Source organism: Dasypus novemcinctus, chromosome 3 (assembly GCF_030445035.2).
Source record: "Dasypus novemcinctus isolate mDasNov1 chromosome 3, mDasNov1.1.hap2, whole genome shotgun sequence".
Classification (NCBI taxonomy): Eukaryota; Metazoa; Chordata; class Mammalia; order Cingulata; family Dasypodidae; genus Dasypus; species Dasypus novemcinctus.
Window position 1 is genome coordinate 96,980,550 of NC_080675.1, and position 21,614 is coordinate 97,002,163.

Consider the following 21,614-nt stretch of genomic DNA (forward strand, 5'->3'; position numbering starts at 1 on the left):
ATCTTCCCTGGCCTGGTGGCAAAGAATCTGCCTGCATAGAAGACATCTGTGGCTGAAACCCTACTAATGACATTGCATTAACCAGTAATACTTTTTTCAGAGTTAAAAGAAACATCAAAGGCAATAGTGTCTTAGCTTAAGAGACTAAAATAGGCAAACAATTGGGACAGGCTACAAGGTTCCTGCTGCTCTATCAAATTCTTAAATGTTATTTGGCTGGGTAAGACAAAATTATAACCTCTGCCGTAATTGATAAAGTACAATGTTTTCTCATGTTAATGTAGTTTGTAATATTATTGGTATACTATAAATCTTTCATCCCTCACTGAGCTCAAATATTAAAACCATTGTATGTGTTAATTGGGAAAGGTCCTTCATGGGAGTAGGAAGACTTCCAGCAGGTTGCTTTAAAAAATGAAAAAAGGAGAAGGTGGACAATGACTTAACCTGTGAATTGAATGTGGCCAGCACCAATATTGGCTTTGGGTGGGGTTTGTGACAAAGGCAGCGTTCTAAACAAGTACCCTTTGGGTTTTAGTCATAATTCTGGGAAGGGACCAAAAGTACAATAAAAAAAAAAAAAGCAATGTTGTGCAGCATAGAAAACCCTGCTGAAAGTAAAAGATTTAACCCAATAATGTCTAGTCACTCTGAAGACTGACATCCCTATCTAGGGGTGGATTGCAAATACTAAAAACAAGACAGAAATGATGGACTGTTGTGAATCACCCTCTATGGGGGAGAGATCTGTGGAAAACATCTGGGATGCCTGCCAGCAGTGACAGGTAACTGTCTATCACATCCCAGCCCACTCCTCTAACATCTCTCTTAGGACTGTTGAAGCAGATGCCTTCATGAAAATCTAGAGCCATACCATTGAGACCTGAGAAGAAGCAGAGTGGCTCTACCAGAAAGACGAACACCTTGAGTACCAGACCTAGCGGTGCATAGCCCAGCAGTTCCGACTGCCTGTTACTCACCAACAGCTCATGGACATCCCCCATGAGTTTCTTCATGCTCACTCCAAAGACTGTGACATCAGACCCCTCTTACTCTTGGGAGGGATGAGGTATGCTTTCACTGCTACAGACACTGCATCGGGACTCTTATAACGAGACAGCTACTATTTTCTGACTAGGAAATGAATCCTCACAACAATGGACTAAGTTTAAATTCAACACTGAGTTGTGGCCCCAGGTCCAATAAAGATGCTAACAGTGAGCCCAACAAAGGCACTGAAATTATTAGTTAAACTTTCAGCTGCCCCACAGCCCAAGATGGGGAAGTAACAATAATTTGTCACTGCCTATGCCTCAAACTATACAAACTGGGAAAATGAGGTCATTTTTTATCGAGTATTGGCCTATATAGCCTTGCTGGTTGGAAATCTTAAGCCCACGAAAAATGAAAATCTATTCATTAAATGTATGCTAGTTGGAAGTCTTATTGCTTATTGTTGTATAATCTACTGCAGTTACAGATTATGTATAAAATGCAGTTTTGAGCTTCGGAGAAGAATTGCAAACTGTATATATGTGCTTACACGTACAATGTGATTGGAATATATCTAGTTTTTGTGTGACACCCTATGTATATATTAGCAGTGACATTCCTTAGGAATCAGTGAAACATCATTTGCATGGCCACAAAAACAATTTAAGCTTAGATAGTTCTCAATTACAAGCCTAAATAACAAGCATTCAACATGCTCATTTGCAATTGCTTTCTGCCTCACAAACTATGACAGGAATTGCCGATGAATTAAGATCCCTCGGGAAATGGACTAGGCCCAGTGGTTAGGGCGTCCGTCTACCACATGGGAGGTCCGTGGTTCAAACCCCGGGCCTCCTTGACTCGTGTGGAGCTGGCCCATGCGCAGTGCTGATACACAGGGGTGTCCCCTGCGTAGGGGTGTCCCCCGCGTAGGGAAGCCCCATGCACAAGGAGTGCGCCCCGCAAGGAGAGCCGTTGAGCATGAAAGAAAGTGCAGCCTGCCCAGGAATGGCGCTGCCCACACTTCCCGTGCCGCTGACAACAACAGAAGCAGACAAAAAAACAAGATGCAGCAAATAGACACAGAGAACAGACAACCGGGGGAGGTGGGGGGAATTAAATAAATAAATAAATCTTTAAAAAAAAAAAATCCCTGAACCCTATGATATGGATTAAGAGTTGGGGAGGGGGTCTTCTAGGAGGTATATTAATTATCTGTTCCTATCTGTTTTGTATGTATTTAGTCCTCAGATGCACCCTACAAACCTTCCAGGGATTACTACAACAAGAAATCCCCCAAGCTGTATTCATTACTTTGCAAAAACAAAAAGGGGGAAATGGGGGAAAATAGCTTGAGTTTGAACGTGGGAACCTGGTTTGAAGTTGAAACGTTTCCATAATGCAGATAAGAAGTGTGGGTTTAGGAACACCAGCCTTAAATAGATGGAACGCTATCTGGTCAGCATGAAAATTGTTTGCATAAGGAGGCATTTGAAATTTGTATGGCCTGTTCCCTAGTATTGCAGGTGTTGCAGCTTTAATAACAAGCAGCCCTGAAAGTAAAAATAGATAACTACTGCTTTGCAATTTCTAATAAATATGATGTGGAAACTAGGGTCGAGGCTCTCAGTTCCAGAAGCTGTTGAGTCTGCTGTCCCATCTTTATTTTCTCTCGTCCTTTTATTTCTTAAGTTCTGCATCGCCTTCTCTTCATGCAAACCTATTGCTAAGCTGGTCTCGCATGTTACCACAGTGAAAATAAAATAAAATAGTTTAGGCAGGGTTCAGCTAGATGAGTCTTCTGTTCCATGTATCATTGATAGAAGTTGCTTAGTGGTCTGCAGCTGGTAGATAGGCTGGTCTGGAGGGTCCAAGATAGCTTTGTTCACCTGCCTGGTTCCCTGGTGAGGATAGCTGGAAGGCTGGACCTAGCTAAGACTTTTAGTTGAAGTAGCAACACGTGGTCCCTTCAGCTTGGCAGTCCCAGGAAAGTCAGGATTCTTGCTTATCAGCTCAGGGCTCCCAGAGGAAATATTCCAAGAGCCCTGGGTGGACTGTGTAAAGTTCCTATAATCTAACCTCAGAAGTGTCAGAATGTCACTTCTGCCAAGCAAGTCACTAGGTCAGCACAGATTCAAGAAGTGAGGAATGAAGTCTCTACTTTCTGATGGGAGGAGTAACAAAGAATTTGTGGCCTACTCTAGTCTAATTGGTAAGGGAGGCTGGTCAGGGAAGGATGGTGCTCAGTGAGGAATGTCTCTCTTTTATTTTTCTCTCCCCTTCCCACCCCCCCCACCCCCAGTTGTCTGTTCTCTGTGTCCACTCACTGTGTGTTCTTCTGTGACTGCTTCTATCCTTAACAGCAGCACAGGGAAGCTGTGTTTCTTTTTGTTGCATCATCTTGTGTCAGCTCTCTGTGTGTGCAGTGCCATTTTTGGGCAGGCTGCACTTCCTTTCACGCTGGGCGGCTCTCCTTATAGGGTGCACTCCTTGTGCTTGGGGCTCCCCTCTGCAGGGGACACCCCTGCGTGGCAGGACACTCCTTGCACGCATCAGCACTGCACATGGGCCAGCTCCACATGGGTCAAGAAGGCCCAGGGTTTGAACCGCAGACCTCCCATGTGGTAGGCGGATGCTCTAGGGAATGTCTCTTGAAGGTGAAGAAAGACGTTGGTAAATGTCAACAGGGCAGAGACCAAATGCAGGGTTCTTTGGAGTCAGAAGAGTCAGAGGGGGAAGCCGTGACAATCCTGTGAATTTTGATTGACTTCTGCTTTCATTCTAGAAGGGCTCCTCTGGGGTGCCAAGTTGCTAACGAGTAATTAAGTTCTTGTTCTTATATCACAACTTCTGTTAAGCTTTAGAGTTGGCTGTAGTTAGATTGAACAAAACAAGTGCTATGCATCTAAAGGTAATAGTCACAAAGGAGGAAAAAATCAGGTGAAAGCAATTTTTTTCTCTCCTTCCAGCTTATCAGAGTTCTGTCCTTCTCAGTTCAAATTCTATCTCTTCTAGGAAGTTGCCAAGGTCCCCCTCCCTCTACATAACCCTGTAGTTTGTTCCTTAATTTAATATGATCTCTTTGCACAAGACTTTCATGCTACTTTACTGGAATTGTAGTTGGTATTGGGGTTTAAGATATATTTAGGGGATTTGAATCTCTGGACTGACAATATGATAGCCAGGCCCTGAGCCCCAACAGACTTCAGCTCCTACAATCTGATTTATTAGACTTACCTCACTCAGCTAAGATGGAGTTGAAGAAGGACAACCACCACACCATGGAGTCTAGAGGGCCTACAACTGAAAGCAAGAGGATTGCATCCAGTATCCATGTGGAATCTGAGCCTCCTCTTAACATAGAGGTGCAAAGGACACAACCAACCCAAAGGTCCACAGAGAAAAGGTGGCATTGGAGTGGGAAAAGTGGACATGGTGGCTGATGGGTATGAGGAATGGCAGGAAGAGATGAGAGGTGGAGGCGCCTTTGGGACTTAGAGTTGCCCTGGATAGTGCTTCAGGGGCAATCACTGGACATTGTAAATCCTCCCAGGGCCCACTGGATGGAATGTGGGAGAGTATGGGCCATGATGTAGACCATTGACCATGGGGTGCAGAGATGCCCAGAGATGTACTTACCAGGTGCAATGGATGAGTCATGATGATGGGAGTGAGGGTTGCTGGAGGGGGGAGTGGTGGGGTGGGGGTGGTAGGGTTGAATGGGACCTCATATTTTTTTAATGTAATATTTTTACAAAATCAATAAAAAAAATTTAATATAGCATTTCTCATGCTCTGCCTTGTATTTTGTGATTTCTGCTTGTGTCTGCCTCCTTTATAAACCATGAAGCCAGGAAAAGATGACAGCTGGAAAATGGGCTTATTTCTTCACTTAAGCAGCTCAGAACATTCTAAAACTAATTGAGTTGTTTTTTCATTAATCTAATTTTAGAAATTTACCCTTTATACTTAGTTCCATGAAGGATATTAACCAGACCCTCTCAGTTTTGCTTATAGGAATATAAGTTATCTCAAAGATAACTCTTCTCAGAGACAAAAAGCTTGATATCCTTGAGCTGTTGGCTGAGAAAGGAGTCGGAAGACCTTGCTAAACTGTGGTTTAGTAGCTGCTCAATTCAAGGACAAGTTGAAGGTGCTTGAGAAAACACAGGACTGAGAAAGTGCACATACCCTTCTCTCAAGACCAATGGCATCATTTTTTTTTTTTTACTTGTTTTTATTCTTACATATCCCTTTTCGTATTTTACCTATAAAAATCTCCCATTTTCACTTTGAACTGGTTTGGGGAAGAGTCCCCCAGTTCCTTGCTTGTGCACTCACAGTAAATCACCCTCTCACTGAGAGACAGGTTTCTCCTTTGTTTTTTCGAATCAGGCAGACCCTTCTATTGGAAAGAGCTGTGCTTATGGTAACAAAGATAGCCTATTTTATTCATTTTTACAGTTCACAAGGTAATAGCCCTATCCTTTGCATTTGATGGGAGCTTAATAGATGTTTGTTGAATCAAAGTAGGGGAGGACAAGGAATGTATAATAAAACTGACTAGAAGAAGTGAGCAATTACATTAGGTGGCAGAAACCTCTACAAAGGGGTTTCCAAGGGCTGAGGAGATGGCTCCTTCACCCCAGAGAGGAATCAGTCAGTATATTACACTCATCAGTTGGACATTGAAGCCCAATGCCACAGATTGACAATTAGGGGTACAGGTGTATATGGGGAGAAATTGAGTAGCCCTCTAAAAACATAGAAATAAGGAAAATAAAAGAGCTTTGCGAGAGGTAAATTAGTTGTCTAGTTGGGAACAGAAGAATGTCTCCTTGACTCTCAAATAGTTATTTTATTGGAAAAATTCCCTAGTTTAATGAATTATGGTAATCTGAAGAATGATTGCTTCAAACAAGGGAGTGGTTAGTTTAGAAAAGCACAACTCAAAGAAGCAAATATTGGCAATGTGTGTTTAGCATTGCCCACAGAAGAGGGAGGCTGAATTTGGACTTTGTGAACATCTTCCCAATTGACGTTTTTTCGTTGCAAGGTAGAGATAGTTCATCTGGCTCCACCCACCCAACCCCACCTCCGCCAGCCCAGATCCATTGGGATCAGCCAGTTCACTGACTGGAACAGAATCTCTGAGAACTGGGTTCAGTTATATATATATATGCATCAGTAGTCCTACTCAGCCCTCCTCTGATCTCCTAATAACCTATACTCTACATTTTAACTCCATGCATTGATTCTTTCTTTTTTTTTATAATCTTTGCTCTTTTTAGAATTTTTAAAAAATTTATTTCTCCCCTCTCCCTCCATTGTCTGCTCTCTATGTCCATTCACTGTGCGTTCTTCTGTGCTTGCTTATATTCTCTTTAGGCAGTTCTGGGAACCCATCTTGCAACCTTCCAGAGTGAAAGAGGCGATCATTTCCTCGCGCCACCTCAACAACCTGGTCTGCTGTGTCTCTTCTTATCTTTCTTGTGTCTCTTTTTGTCATCTTGCTGCACCCACTGTCCGCATGGGCCAGCATTCCTGCACAGGGCAGCATTCCTGTGTGGGGCAGCACTCCTGTGCGGGGCAGCTCTCCTGCACAGGGCAGCAATCCATGCAGGCCAGCACTCTACATGGGCCAGCTCACCTCACCAGCCAGCTTGCCTTCACCAGGAGGCCCTGGACGTTGAAGCCTGGGCTTCCTATATGGTAGACAGGAGCCCAATTGCTAGAGTCACAGCTGCTTTGTCATTTATTGTTCATATTTAGTTCATATTAATGAGACCATGCTATATTATCCTTTTGTGTCTGACTTACCTCACTTAAGCATAAAGACTTCAAGATTCATCCATGTTATTGTATGTGTCCCAAATTCATTTCTTCTTACTGCAGCATAGTATTCTATCATCTGTATATACCACATTTGGATGGTATATACATAAGCACATTTTGCTTATTGGTTCATTGCTTGATAGATACTTGTATTGTTTCTATCTGTTGGCAATTGTGAAAAATGCCACTACGTGCAGATGTCTGTTTGTGTCAGTTTTCAATTCTTCTGGATATATTCCTAGTAAAGGAATTGCTGGATCATGTGGCAGTTCTATATTTAGCTTCCTGAGAACTACCAAACTGTCTTCCACAGAGGCTTCACCATTTTACAATCCTACCAACTGAAGAAGTGCTCCTATTTCTCCACATCCTCTCTAGCACTTATTTTTCTGTTTTTTTTTTTCAAATAATGGCCATTCTATGCAGTGCAAGATGATATTTCATTGTCATTTTGATTTGCCTTTCCCTAATAGGTAGTGATACAGAACATTTTTTTCATATGCTTTTTGGCCATTTGTATTTCCTCTTTGAAGAGATGTCTATTTAAATCTTTTGCCCATTTTTTATTTGGATCACTTGATCTTTTATTGTTAAGTTATATTATCTCTTTATATAGAATGGAAATCAAACCCTTATCAGATATGTGGTTTCCAAATATTTTCTCCCATTGAGTGGGCTGGGCTGTCTTTTCACCTTTCTGATGAAGTCCGTAGCAGTTTGATATAGTTATGAATTCCAAAAATAGATATTGGATTATGTTTGTAAATGGGTCTGTACCTGGGCATGATTAAGTTATAATTAGGGCCTTGATTGGGCCACATCAGTAGGGCCACCAAGGGGTGGGGACTCCCAGATAAAAGGCATGGTGAAGAAAAGAGGTGGTTTTTTTCTTCTTTATTTTCTTTTAAATGTTACATTCAAAAAATATGAGGTCCCCATATACTGCCCACCCCACCCACCCCACCCCTCCCACATCAGCAAACTCTTCCATCATTGCAGCACATCCACTGCACCTGGTGAATACATTCTGGAGCACTGCTGCACCACATGGACAGTGGTCCACATTGTAGTCCACACTCTCCCCCAGTCCACCCAGTGGGCCATGGCAGGACACACAACGTCCAGCATCCATCCCTGCAGCGCCATCCAGTACAACTCCAAATCCTGAAAATGCCCTCACACCATATCTCTTCTTATGTCTCCCTACCATCAGCAGCCACCGTGGCCACCCTCTCCACATCACTACTACAATTTCTTCCCTTACTAATCACAATAGTTCCCCAGCAGAACACCAGTAAGTCCACTCTAATCCCCAGGTTATGTCCAGTCCTCCTCTACATCAAGAGGGGGGTTAGATTCTACATGGATGATGGATGCAATTTTCCTGCTTGCAGCTATAGGCACTCTTAGCTCCCTAGTGTGGTGGTTGACCCTCTTCACTCCCTGTCAGCTGGCCAGGGTAAGTCCAAGAAACCAGAGGGCAGGAGCCACAAATGTGCTGAGGCCCAGGGCCTGGCCATCACGTGGACAGTCCAGAGATTCAGGTCTCCCGAGTATGCAGTAACCCAAATGCCAACCACAGGTCCAGTAAAAGTAACAGAAGAGGCATGTGTAGAAAGGTCATATCTGAGTGAGTTGGAGGGTTTTTAATGTTGGAGTTTTGATGTCAGAGTTTGATGCGGACATCTTAAGCTGGAGCCCTGAGAAGTAAGCACACAGAGGAAAGAGAAGCAAGCCCTGGGAAGAGAGGAACCCTGAGCCCAGAAAGAAACAAGCCCTGAGAAGAGAGGAACCCAGGAAGCCTAAACACTTGCAGACGTCAGCAGCCATCTTGCTCCAACATGTGGAAATAGACTTTGGTGAGGGATGTAACCTAAACTTTTTGGCCTGGTATTTGTAAGCTCCTACCCCAAATAAATACTCTTTATAAAAGCCAACAGGCTTCTGGTATTTTGCTTCAGCACCCCTTTGGCTGACTAATATAAAGTCATTTGAATCACAAGTGTTTAAGTTTGAGGTCCAATTTATCCATGTTTTCTTTCATGGCTCAGTATAAGGTTTAAAAATCCACCACCTACCACTAGGTCTTGAAGATGTTTTCCTACATTTACTTCTAGGAGATTTTTTGGTTCTTGCTTTCTTATATTTAGGTCTTTGAGCCATTTTGAGTTAATTTTTGTGTAGGGTCTTTCTTTCTTTTGGATATGGATATCCAGTTCTCCCAAAACCATTTGTTGAATAGACTGCTCAGCCCAAGCTGGGTGGGTTTGACAGGCTTGTCAAAAATCACTGACCATAGATGCGAGGGTCTGTTTCTGAACCATCAATTCAGTTCCATTGGTCTGTCAATCTTTATGCCAGTACAATGTTGTTTTTACTACTGTAGCTAGGTAATATGATTTAGAGTCTGGAAGTGAGAGTCCTCCAACTTCACTTTTCCTTTTTAAGATGTTTCTAGCTATTTGGGTCCCCTTACTCTTCCAGATGAATTTGATAATTGTGTTTTCCATATGTTTAAAAAATGCTGGTGGAATTTTTATCAGGATTGCATTGAATCTGTATATCAGTTTTGGAAGAATTGACATCTTAATGATATGTAATCTTCCAATCCATGAGCATGGAGTGTTCTTCCAATTATTTAGGTCTTTTTTTAATTTCTTTTAACAATGCATTGTAGTTTTCTGAATATAAGTGCTTTACATTCTTGGTTAAGTTTACTCCTGAAAATTTGATTCTTTTAGTCACTATTGTAAATGGAATATTTTTCCTGACTTTCTCCTCAGATTGTGCATTACTAGTGTTTAGAAACACCACTGATTTTTACATATTCATCTTGTATCCTGACACACTAATGAAACTGCTTGTTAGCTCTAGCAGCATTGTTGTAGATTTTTCTGGACTTTCTAGGTATCATCATATCATCTGTGATATGATATCCTTTCCAATTTTGATGCCTTCTATTTCTTTTTCTAGCCTGATTGCTCTAACTAGAACCTCTAACACTATGTTGAATAACAGTGGTAACAGTGGGCATCCTTGTCTTCTTCCTGATCTCAACAGGAAAGCTTTCAGTGGGTTTTTCATAGATGGCCTTTATCATGTTGAGAAAATTTCCTTCAATTCCTATCTTTTGCAGTTTTTTATCAGAAAAAGATGCTGTGTTTTGTCAGTGCCTTTTCTGCATCTGTTGATTGGATCGTGTGATTTTTCTTCTTTATTAATGTGGTGCATTATGCGATTGATTTTCTTGATTGCCTTGTTCAAAACCCACTTAATCATGATGAATAATTTTAAAATGCTGATGGATTTGATTAGCAAATACTGTATTGAAGATTTTTGCATCCATACTCATTAGGGAAAAAATAGGTCTGTAATTTCATTTTTTTGTAATATCTTTATCTGGCTTTGGTGTAGGGTGATATTGGCTTCACAGAATGAGTTTGGTAGGTTCCTTCTTGTTCAGTTTTTTGGAAGAGTTTGAGTAAGATTTGTATCAGATCTTTGAATGCTTGGCAGAACTCACCATATGCTCCTAGGCTTTTCATTTTGGGGAATTGTTTGATGACTGTTTTGATCTCTTTATTTGTGATTGGTTTGTTGAGATCTTCTATCTTTTCTAGGGTCAGTGTAGGTTGTTCGTACATCCCTAGGAATTTTTCATTTCATCTACATTGTCTAGTTTTTTGGCATACAGTTGTTCATAGTATCCTCTTATGCTCTCTTTTACTTCTGTGGGGTCAGTAGTAATGCCCCTGTTTTCATTTTTTATTTCATTTAATTGCAACATCTCTTTTTTTTTTCTTTTGTCAGTCTAGCTAGGGGTTTGCCAATTTTGTTAATCTCAAAGAACCAACTTTTGGTTTTGTTAATTCTATTTTTTTATTCTCAATTTCATTTATTTCTGCTCTGATCTTCGTTATTTCATTCCTCTGCTTGCTTTGGGATTAGTTTGCTATTCTTTTTCTAGTGCCTCCAGCTGTGTAGTTAGGTCATTGATTTTAGCTCTCTCTTCTCTTTTAATGTACACATTGAGGGCTATAAATTTCCCTCAGCATTGCCTTTACTGCATCCCATAGGTTCTGATATGTTGTGTCCTTATTGCCATTCATCTCAAGATATTTATTGATTTCTCTTGAAATTTCTTCTTGATCCAATGATTAAGAATGTGTTGTTTAATCTCCATATATTTGTGAATTTCCCATTTTTCTCCATATATTTGTGAATTTCCCCTTTTTCTGCCTCTTGCAGATTTCCAACTTTATTCCATTATGATCAGAGAAAGTGCTTTGTGTAATTTTAATCTTGCTTAATTTATTGAGATTTGTGACCAAATAAATGATCTATCCTAGAGAAAGATCCTTGAGCACTTGAGAAGAATGCAAATCCTGCTGTTTGAGGGGTTCAATGTTCTGTACACATCTATTAGGTTTAGCCCATTTATCTTATTAGTCAAGCTCTCTGTTTCTTTGTTGATCCTCTGCCCAGATGTTCTATCCAATGCTGAGAATGGTATATTGAAGTCTCCAACTATTATTGTAGAGACACTATTATTGTAGTTTTGCCAGTGTATGCCTCATGTATCTTGAGGCATCATGGTTAGGTGCATATACATTTATGGTTGTTATTTCTTCCTGGTGAATTGCCCCTTTTATTAATACATAATGTTCTTCTTTGTCTCTAACAACTGTTTGCTGTTAAAGTCTATTTCATCTGATATAAGTATAGACACTCCAGGTTTGTTTGTTTTTGTTACTGCATGTGTAGAATATCTTTTTCCAGTCTTTCACTTTCTATTTTTTGGTATCCTTGGGTCTAAGGTGAGTCTCTTGTAGACAGCATGTGTCTTTTGCTTAGGGAGTTTAATCCACTAACATTCAATGTTAATGTAAAGGCAGTTCTTACTTGACTCATTTTGACCTTTGGGTTTTATCTGTCATATTTTATTTTCACCACTCTTTTGACACCTTAGTTACTTTTTTAATTTTTTTTTATTTTTTTATTCATTTTAAAAAAATATTACATTAAAAAATATGAGGTCCCATTCAACCCCACCACCCCCACCTTAGTTACTTTTACTCTTATAATCTTCATTTCCAGACTCTCTTCCAAGCCACTCTTTCCTGTCTTTTCTTTTTCAGGCTGTAGCACACCCTTTAGTGTTTCTTGCAAAGTTGGTCTTTTTATTATAAACTTTCTCAGTTTCTGTTTATCTATGAATATTCTAAACTTGCCCTCATTTTTTTCCTTCCCACCACCCCCCCCCCCCACCCCGGTTTTGCTGTCTGTGTCCATTTGCTGTGTGATCTTCTATGTCTATTTCTCTTTTCGTCTTCTCTTCTTGTTTTCTCCTCTAAGATTCACTGGGATTCGATCCTGGGGACCTCTGATGTGGAAAGAGATTCCCTGTCACTTGTGCCCTCAGGTCCTGGTTTCTGTTGCATCTCACCTTTGACTCTCCCCTTCATCTCTCTTTTGTTGCATCATCATCTTGCTGCATGGCTTGCCAACATAGGCCTGGCTCACTGCATGGGCACACCTTTACCAGGAGGCCCCAGGGATCAAACCTGAGTCCTCCCATATGGTAGTCAGAAGCCCAACCACTTGAGCTACATTTGCTTCCCTCGGCCTCATTTTTGAAAGACACACTTGCTGGATATAAAATTCTTGGGTGGTAGTATCTTAAATATATAATACCACTACCTTCTTGCCTCCATGGTTTCTGATGAGAAATCAACACAGTCTTATTGGATATCCCTTATATGTTGTGTATTGCTTGTCTCTTGCTGATCTCAGAATTCTCTCTTTGTCTTTGGCATTTGACATTCTGATTAGTATGTGTCTTGGGGTTGGTCTGTTCAGATTTATTCAGATGGGAGTATGTTGTGTTTCTTGGAAACGGATACCCATGTCCTTCAATAGGTTTGGGAAATTTTCTACCATTACTTCTTCATATATTCCTTCTACCCCTTTTCCCTTCTCTTCTCCTTCTGGACACCCATGACAAATATGTTTGCATGTTTCTTGCTGTCTTTTAGTTTCCTGAGATCTTGTTCAATTTTTTCATTCTTTTCTTCATCTGTTCTTTTGCATGTTCACTTTCAGAGGACATGTCTTCAAGCTCACCAATCCTTTCTTCTGCTTCCTCAAATCTGCTATTATATGACTCATATACTTTTAATTTCATTTATTGCAACTTTTGTTTCCATAAGATCTGCTATTTTTCTGTGTGCTTTCAAATTCTTCTTTGTGCTCACCCAATGTCTTCTTAATATCCTTAATCTCTTTAGCCATCTCATTGACTTTATTAAGGAGATTTGTTTGAACATCTATGATTAGTGGTCTCAACTCCTTTATGTCATCAAGAGACTTGTTCCTTGACTGGGCCATATCTTTCTGTTTCTTGGTATGAATTATAATTTTTTGTTGGTGTGTTGGCATCTGGCCTTCTAGATGTATTTATTCTGGGTGCAGTTTCTCATTTTAGGGCTTTCTTGCTCTTTCTGCTTTGCTGATTGTGTAGTAGGACCTGAAGATGTAGTTGGTGCTGTTAAGCTGTGGACACTGAAGCTGCCCACATTGTCCCAGGGACTGATGAAGCTTCCTTCTTATTTGCCAGATGTATTAGTCAGCCAAAGGGGTGCTGATGCAAAATATCAGATATTGGTTGGTTTTTATAAAGGGTATTTATTTGGGGTAGGAGCTTAGAGATACCAGGCCATAAAGCATACGTTACTTCCGTTGTCAAAGTCTATTTTCACATGTTGGAGCAAGATGGCTGCCAAAGTCTGTGAGGGCTCAGGCTTCCTGGGTTCTTCTGAGCTTAACTCATCTGTTTTCTTCACAAGGTTAGCCATAGACTCTTAGGTGTCCGGCTCTGTCTCTCTCCCTGGGGCTCCAGCTTCAACATCAAACTCCAACATCAAAACTCCAACATTAAAAGCTCTAACATTAAGAACCCCCCCAACTGTACATTTTGCCATTCCTTTTATCTGCAAGTCCCCACCCACCAAAGGGTAGGACTCAACGCCCTACTGACACAAGAGGTTTACCTGATTAAGTAAACAAGTAAACCTTTAAATTCAATATAATCTCATATGCCCAGAGGAATGGATCAATTTACAAACATAATCCAATATTTCTTTTTTGGAATTCATTAGTAATATCAAGCTGCTACAGAGCTACAGATGTGTGTAGTAATTCAAGTCATGCAGGCCAAGACCATCTGTAGCTGCCTTGAGAGACTGATGAAGCTTCACACCCCTTCCTCCCCTCCCTGGGGCGGTGATGGAGCTACATGTGTGTGCAGCAATGTATGCTGTGCAGTTCCAAAATGATCACAACTGATCAGGTAGACTGATATAGCACTGCTCCCCACTCCCTGCCAGGGGTGGGGATGGGCCCTTTGGACTGCCCAACAGCCTAATTCATGCAGGTCAAATGTGCCTACAGTTGCCTGAGAGGCTGAGTGAGTATTGTCCCTCCTGCCCTTTAGGGAGTGGGAATGGAACCACCAACAACCAACAGTTTAGTCTGTGTAGGCCGTAAGTGCCCGCCATTGCCCAGAGAGGCTGAGGAAACACCAGCCCCCTCCTCTTCTATTGGGGATGGGTGTGGATCCACAGGCACCTAACAGTTCAGGCCCTGTAGGCTGAGAGTACCTGCCATTGTCTGGAGAGGCTGAGGATACACCAGCCCCCTCCTGTCCTACTGGGGGATGGAAGTGGATCCACAGGTACTCACCAGTCCAGGTTGTGCAGGCCAAAGTGCCTGCCATTGCTCAGAAAGCCTGAGGAAACAGCTCCCCTTCTACCTTGCTTGGGGGCAGGGATGGAGCTATAGGTGTCCAGCTATTCAGTTTGTGTGGGCTGAAAGCACCAGCCCAGAGAGGCTGAGGAAATACAGCTCCTCTCCTATCTTATTGGGATGGAGCCCCAGGTGTCCAACTATTCAGTCTGTGGCAGCGAAATGTACCTGCAGTTACCCGAAGAGGTTGGTGCAGGTCCTGCCAGCTTTCTCCCTGAGAGAGGTGGGGCTGAAGCCTAGGCTAGGGCCACAGTCTAATCTGTGTGGAAAGAAGTTGATCTCTATCACTGTGATTTTCAGTCAGCCCTGCTTCCCTTCATGCCAGAGGCAGAGTTAAAATGGTGGCTACCAGCCTCCTTCCGACTTGGACAGGTTCAAACTTTAGCTGTTCTTAGGGTTATACTTTAGCCTGCCGAATTTACTAATCAGTAGCTGAAGTTGGTGGCCAATCATCTCTTCCTCCCCTGTTTTGGGGAAATGGAGCTTCCAATTCCAGCCACGGAATATCTCCCTAGGCGGCTTGTGCCCCTGGTGAAGTATGGGCACCGGCCACCTTGGCGTGGAGTGCTCTACTCACGAATCTTCTCTGCGCATGGGCAATCTCCTCCTTCCATTCCTTCAAGGATGTTGCAGGATGCTCTTCTGGTTTCCTGGAGCCCCAAACAGGTGTTTTAGATAGCTCTGGGTGATTAATAACTGCCTTGCAGCATGAGCTGACTTTAGGAGCTATTTACTCTTTCACTATTTTATTGGTTTGGAATTCCCTATAATTTTGGTGTAATTTTTCTATAAATGCAAACCTAAAACTTCTCTAAAAATAAAGTTTATTACCAAAAAAATCCATTAATTAGTCTTAGGGAGAAAAAGTGTGTGGTCCCCAGATTAGCACCATTATCATTACCTGGAAACTTGTTAGAAATGCAAATTTTCATGTCCATTTCTTTCCTGAGGCTGGTCCCCATCTTCTGGGGATATTAGCCATTGTACTGAATCTCTGGAGGTGGTTAGAGGCCATTGCTTAGGACTCTTCTGTGTCATTTTAATTCTGTATTCACACAGTAACTTTAGGTATGAATTGAGTCCAACTATCTTTGATACCAGGAAAAACGGTATTCGGAAAGGCAATTAACATGCCAAAATCTTTTTCAAGAAACAGTTGTTTGACTTCATACTCCAGGAGAAGACACAGGTAAGAGGGGAAATTTAGCAAACAAGAAGCGGGATTTGGTAGAGGTGGGAGCCTGAGAGACAGAAGGAAAGAGAACCAGGGAGGGAAAAAGGAAAACAGCAAGCAAATAAAAAACAACTAAACTCAGACCGCAGAAAAGGAGGCAGATGTCCTCAATGGGTAAGCACTAATTGCCCAGCCTGGCATCCGAGCTCCCCACGTGCCCCGCCCCACCCGCCGCGCCCCACTCCAGGCCGTGCGTCTCCGCCGGCGCGCAGTCTCCTCCCCGCTCCTCCCCCGGTCCCTCCTTGGTTTTTCCCTCTTCCCAGCAGCTGAGGCAGCTGAGAGCCGGGAGGTCGCTTCCTGCTGCAGGGGATCAAGACGTCCCGCAATACCCAGTCGTTCGGGATAGCGTCGGAGCGCAGGTGGGAAATTGCCTTGTTCTAGGGTTTCGGGCATTGGGCTCGGAAGCCGAGATTTGGGGTGGGAAAGGCCTAGCCAAGGTTAGTAACCAACCTAGACGCCCGGGAGCCGGGAACCTGGGCGAGGGCGTCTGCCCTCCTCTTCCGGGTAGCTGGGGGAGGGGTGCGGTGTGTGAAAGAGAAAGTGAGGGAGGGGAGGGGAGAAACGCGGAAGAGGATGCAGAAAAGGAAAGACAGCAAGACAGGAAGAGGGAGGAAGAGAGACCAAGTCAGATTGAGCTCTTCTTACTTTCCTGCCCTTTGTGCTTCTTGAAGGGGAGAGTACCGGCCACAAACAAACGGGGGTGTGAGCAATGTTGTAACAGAAACCTGGGGCACGTTTAAATATAGTAAAATATCCATACAGCCATTTAAAAGAGTGAGGCGGGTAGTGATATGTTAGCACGGCAAGGTCTCTAAGAAATATAAAGTGCAGAATAGTATGTAAAATATCCCTGTTTATGTAGAGCAAAAAAAAAGGGGGGGGGGGTAAGGGCATATACGTATATTTGTATATTCATACAAAATGTGTATAAAAACAATTTATCTCTGGAGAATGAAACGATATCTGGGGAGGGGAGAACTTTTCATTTGCAATTCAGATGACTTCCTTCACAAACTACAGTATGCACAAAAAAAAGTACTTTATTTTTCTGTTAAATTATTTATTTATTTATTTTTGAATCGAGTTAATTCTGAGATCCCCCACTCCTTTCCCTTGGGGTTTATATATTGCAAAGGCATTGGGGAAGTTTATAGGGCACAGAGGCCAGCGGTTCATGATGTAATTTGTCAACACTCACATCCAGTGAGATTTCAGTTGTCCTTTCTGGTCCTGAATTGACAGTCCGTGCAAATCTTCTTGGAAATGTTCTACATTCTTGACTGTAAGCTCTTTCACTCAAAGGTTTAAGTGATTTACTTATAAATACTACTCCTAAAATACTTAAAAGTGAGTAGGAGATAAGCCTTTGTCCAAATAAATCAGTACACTGCTAATAGTTTAATCTCAAGCATCATCTAAGGCAGAGGTTCTTAATTTGTGGTTTATGAGAAGATCTATGGATGGGCTTTATGAACTCCCTGAGACTGAGTGCAGAAAGTGTACATTCCTCCATGTTTATCTCTGAAAAAGCTCCATAGCTTTCATGGACTCTCAAAAGCCTATGAATTCGGTTGACATTGTAGAAACAATGATGAACAGGCTATAAAGGGCTCTGTCTTCAGGAACTTTCAGTCTGTTGGAGCAAAAGACAAATAGAAAATTACATGTAATGTGTTTGTCTATGATAGAGGAAGTAGAGACTTTGTGGGAACATAGAGAGAGCCACCTAAACTAGACTGGGGCTGGCTGTTAGCAAAGGCCCTGCAGAGTGAGAGGAAAGTTGAATTTGTCCTAGTAAAGGAGACGGTGAGGAAAGGGATGGTATTGGTAGAAGGAAGCATGCTCCAGGCACCTGCCTGTGCAGAGGTCTGTAGTCAAGTGATACCTTGGCAGTTCATGAGCTAAAAAGAGTTTGGCAGGGTTGAAACTTAGATTGCTTAGAGTTAGATTGGAATGGCGATAAGAGATGAGGCTGGGAGGTGCTCAGAGGGCAGGTTAAGTGTGTGATGTTAGAAACACAGAGGTGAATAAGAGAAAGGAGACCTTACCCCCAGGAGTTTTATTTTAATATGGAGAAAAAGTGAACAAGTAGGCAAATAAGCAAACTAGGTAATTCTTATCAAAATATAGTAAATAAACAGGATGATCTAGTAAAACTCCTTTGGACAGATTTGCATACAGTGTTATCATGGATTGAAGGGTTTCAACAAAGGTGGTAACATGAAGAACAGAGAGAACTGGATACATTGAGAGACATTCAGAGAGTAGAATGTAAAAGATTTGATAGTTTATTGGATAATAATAAATTACAATAGCTACCATTTATTAAAAACTTACTAAGTGCCAGGCACTGCTCTACATAGTTAACATATTTTTTTTCTCATTTATTTCTATAATAATTCTGTAAGATAGACATTTATCTCAGATTTGTATATGAGGAAACTGAGGAACATAAGAGTTTAAGTTACTTGCCAAAGGTCCCAAGGTGGAGGAGCCAGGACTGAAACTCACGTCTATCTTACTTCAGAGTACCTGTGGAGTGAGGGAGAAAGAGGATCAATGACAAAACCTGGGTTTCTAGATGGACAAAGTCAAGAGGAATAGATTTGGAGCAGAGGTAGGAGTGAGGGAAAGATAATGAGTTTGGGATTTGTTGAGTTTGGAGTAGCTTTGGATTATCCAAGTCGAGATGTCTAATAAACAATTGGATAAATGAGCATGAAGCTCAGAAGAGACATTTAGGTCAAGGGATAAATTTGTGAGTTTCCAGCATATAAATTTTATTTGGAGCCACAAGAATAGGTGAGATAATCCTAGAATATTATATGGAAGGATTAGAGTAGAGCTGTAAGGAGCATCAACATTTAAGAAATGTCAAATAAAAGACCCTCCAAGAACTTGTGGCCAGAGGACTAAGAAGAAAAAGAGAACAGTAGCATTATAGAAACTAAAGGAAGAATGAGTTTCAGTGAAGAAGTGATTAACAATATCAAAATTCTGCTTCAGGGTTCATAAGATAAGGGGCAAGATGTGTCTATTCATGATAGTAACAAGAAGTCTGTTATTTGTAGTGTTGATAAAATAGTGGAAACTAATGGAGTTAATAGCTAGAATATGAGTCAACAGAAAATAGAATAAGTTTACAGAACGGAAAACTGAGGGTTAACTTGTGCAGAATTGGTTAAAAGGATGTGTGTTAATTTTTGGAAAGTAATAGAAAAGGTGAAAGCACAACATAATGTTTGTAACTAGCAATGCTGTTGTATGGGTATGACAGTGGTTGAAAGGGAAAGACTACGATCATGTATATTACTAAAAGGAAAGCTAAAACATGTAACATGGGGCTGTATAGCCTAGTAAAACCTCATGTGAATTATGAATATGGGTAATATTGAATACATAAGGCAAATGTTATATATGTTAATGTTATAAGATGTTAATACCAGTGGGTGGAAAACAAGAAACCAGACAAATATTGTATGATTCCATTTGTATAAAATGTAAATATAAATCAATTTATAAGGGTGGAATTAGATTAGTGGTTATGTAGGGCTGGGGAAGGACAGAAAGATTAAGAGGTGACTACTAAGGGATGTGTAGTTTTTCTTTTTGGAGTAATGAAATTGTTCTAACATTTTTTTGTGATGATGAACGTACAACACTGTGATTATACTAAAAGCCATTGATTGTATACTTTAGATAAATTTATAGTATGTGACTATATACTGCTCTTAAAAATTAAATAAATAAATGTGCAGGAATAGTCAGAAATACCAACTATGTACAGCAGGAAAAGCACAGAGAGATTGAGAGGTGATGAATTTTTTTGTTTGTCTGTTTTTCATTTATTATTATTACTGAATTAATGAAAGTACTCTAATAATGATTGAAGTGATGAACACACAACTATGTGATTATACCAAATGCTATTGATTGTATACTTTGGATGGACTGTATGGTTTATCAATATGCATGAATAAAGTTGATTTGTTTAAAAAAAAATTCAGAGTCCAGATTCTAAACTTGGCCCCCCTTCTAATTTGGGATCAAACTGATAGTCTTAGGGATCTCCCTTATCCATTCAAGAGAAGTTATGTCCGCTTCTTCTCTAGCCTATTTTGTCTTTGTTTTAAACTTATCTGCTCTTAAGTTTATACCTCACCTTTTCCCCTACCTTTCTCCCTTAGGATACTCCCTGGATGAATCCTGGGAAAAAATGAAATTAGTTGTTCTCTGCCTGAAGGTCACTGGCATTATGAGGAGGGTTATGGGGCAGTTACAAACGTTCACAGATACTCCCAGTGCAGCGAGGTGCTCATCACTGGTCTTTCTCTCCTTCTAGGCATATGCAAGTTGGACTCCAGCCATGGAGAAACCACATGGGCAAATGTCTGCCCTCCCAAACATCCTCTCCTTGGAGAACCGGTGCCTGGCCATGCTTCCCAACCTGCAGATCATGGAGAAACCTCACGGGCATGTGTCTGCCCACCCAAACATCCTCTCCCTGGAGAACCAGTGCCTGGCCATGCTTCCTGACCTGCACACCATAAAGAAACCTGAGGGGCATGTGACTGCCCACCCAGACATCCTCTCTCTGCAGAGCCGGTGCCTGGCCACACTCCCCAATCTAAGGGGCACTATGTCTGCCAGACCCTTGCTCCAGTGTCTCCAAATTTCTCAGCAGGCACAAGCTGATCTCTTGAATCTGAACATCAGCAACTGTCTCCTCTCTGAACCTCCAACCTGGAGGGCTCAGTGCTTCTCTGAGAGACTAGACTTTGTGACCTGCCCCAGGGCCCTGAAATCCAACTCTGCCTTAGGGAGAGCACAAGAAGCATCTTTGGTAATGGCCATAGACACTCATTTTGACTCCAGCCATGTCTGTTGTATGCTTTCTTCCCTGGCTTTTGGTGCCTCAATTTCCCTCTGGCTGTTCTGTGTCTAGGTACTTCTCCCCTCAAAGCCTCTTTCTAAGGTGCCAGCACTACTCTTATTGGGTGTCTAGTCCAGAGATTCTGGAGAATAGAGCAAAAACAAGAGAATCTCTGCTCAAGAGGAGAGCCAGCATGTTATTGCTCTGTCAGAATCAATCAAGTGCTTTTTTGAGATCCTGTATCAGGCATGAGCTGTATCTGCTATACCAGGGCTACCTTCCCTGTATGTGCCTATCCACACAGACATATACTTGTATAAAACTTTGTAAATACATTCAGTATACAAGTTGGAATCAGTAGATAAACACCCATCCCTTCTGTGATCTGAGAGAATAGGCTATTCTGAGCCCCTTACTATCTTGGCCTGGAAACCTCAGGGAAGGGCTTAATCTTCTTGAGTCTTATTTCCTCACCTTTAAAATGAGATCAGTGGGGAAGAGATGTAGCTCAAGCGGTTGAGTGCCTGCTTCCCACACATGAGGTTCTGGGTTCAATCCCTGGTACCTCCTAAAAACAACAACCAAACAAAAAAAACCAACTCGGGGAAGCTGATGTAACTCAGTGGTTGAGCACTAGCTTCCCACATAAGAAACCCCAGGTTCATTCCCCAGCCCCAGCCCATTACCAAAAAAAAATGATCAATAAGAGCCCACCTTATAGGATCGTTATTAGGATTGCAATTATTGTCATCCTACATTTGTGCAGGGCTTAGAAATTTGTAGATTTAAACATACATTAACACATTTAATCTTCCAACTACCCCACTGGATAAGTGGTAGCAAATGAGGAACCTGAGGCTCAGAGAGTCTAAGCAG

At 41.7% G+C, this 21,614-nt stretch overlaps 1 protein-coding gene across 3 annotated transcripts in view; it reads left to right on the forward strand.

Moving 5' to 3' along the window:
• Window positions 1–16,037: 16,037 nt before the first annotated feature.
• The window catches only part of TEP1 (telomerase associated protein 1), a 39,361-nt gene continuing 33,784 nt past the window's right edge, over window positions 16,038–21,614 (forward strand). The window contains exons 1-2 of one of the 3 annotated variants that reach the window (XM_058293834.2): window positions 16,038–16,224; window positions 20,208–20,708. In XM_058293834.2, the coding sequence (XP_058149817.1) occupies window positions 20,232–20,708 (477 nt within the window). In that variant the 5' untranslated portion in view covers window positions 16,038–16,224; window positions 20,208–20,231. The remainder of the gene's footprint in view (window positions 16,225–20,207; window positions 20,709–21,614) is intronic. The other 2 variants (XM_058293833.1, XR_011648397.1) reach the window with 2 other exon arrangements.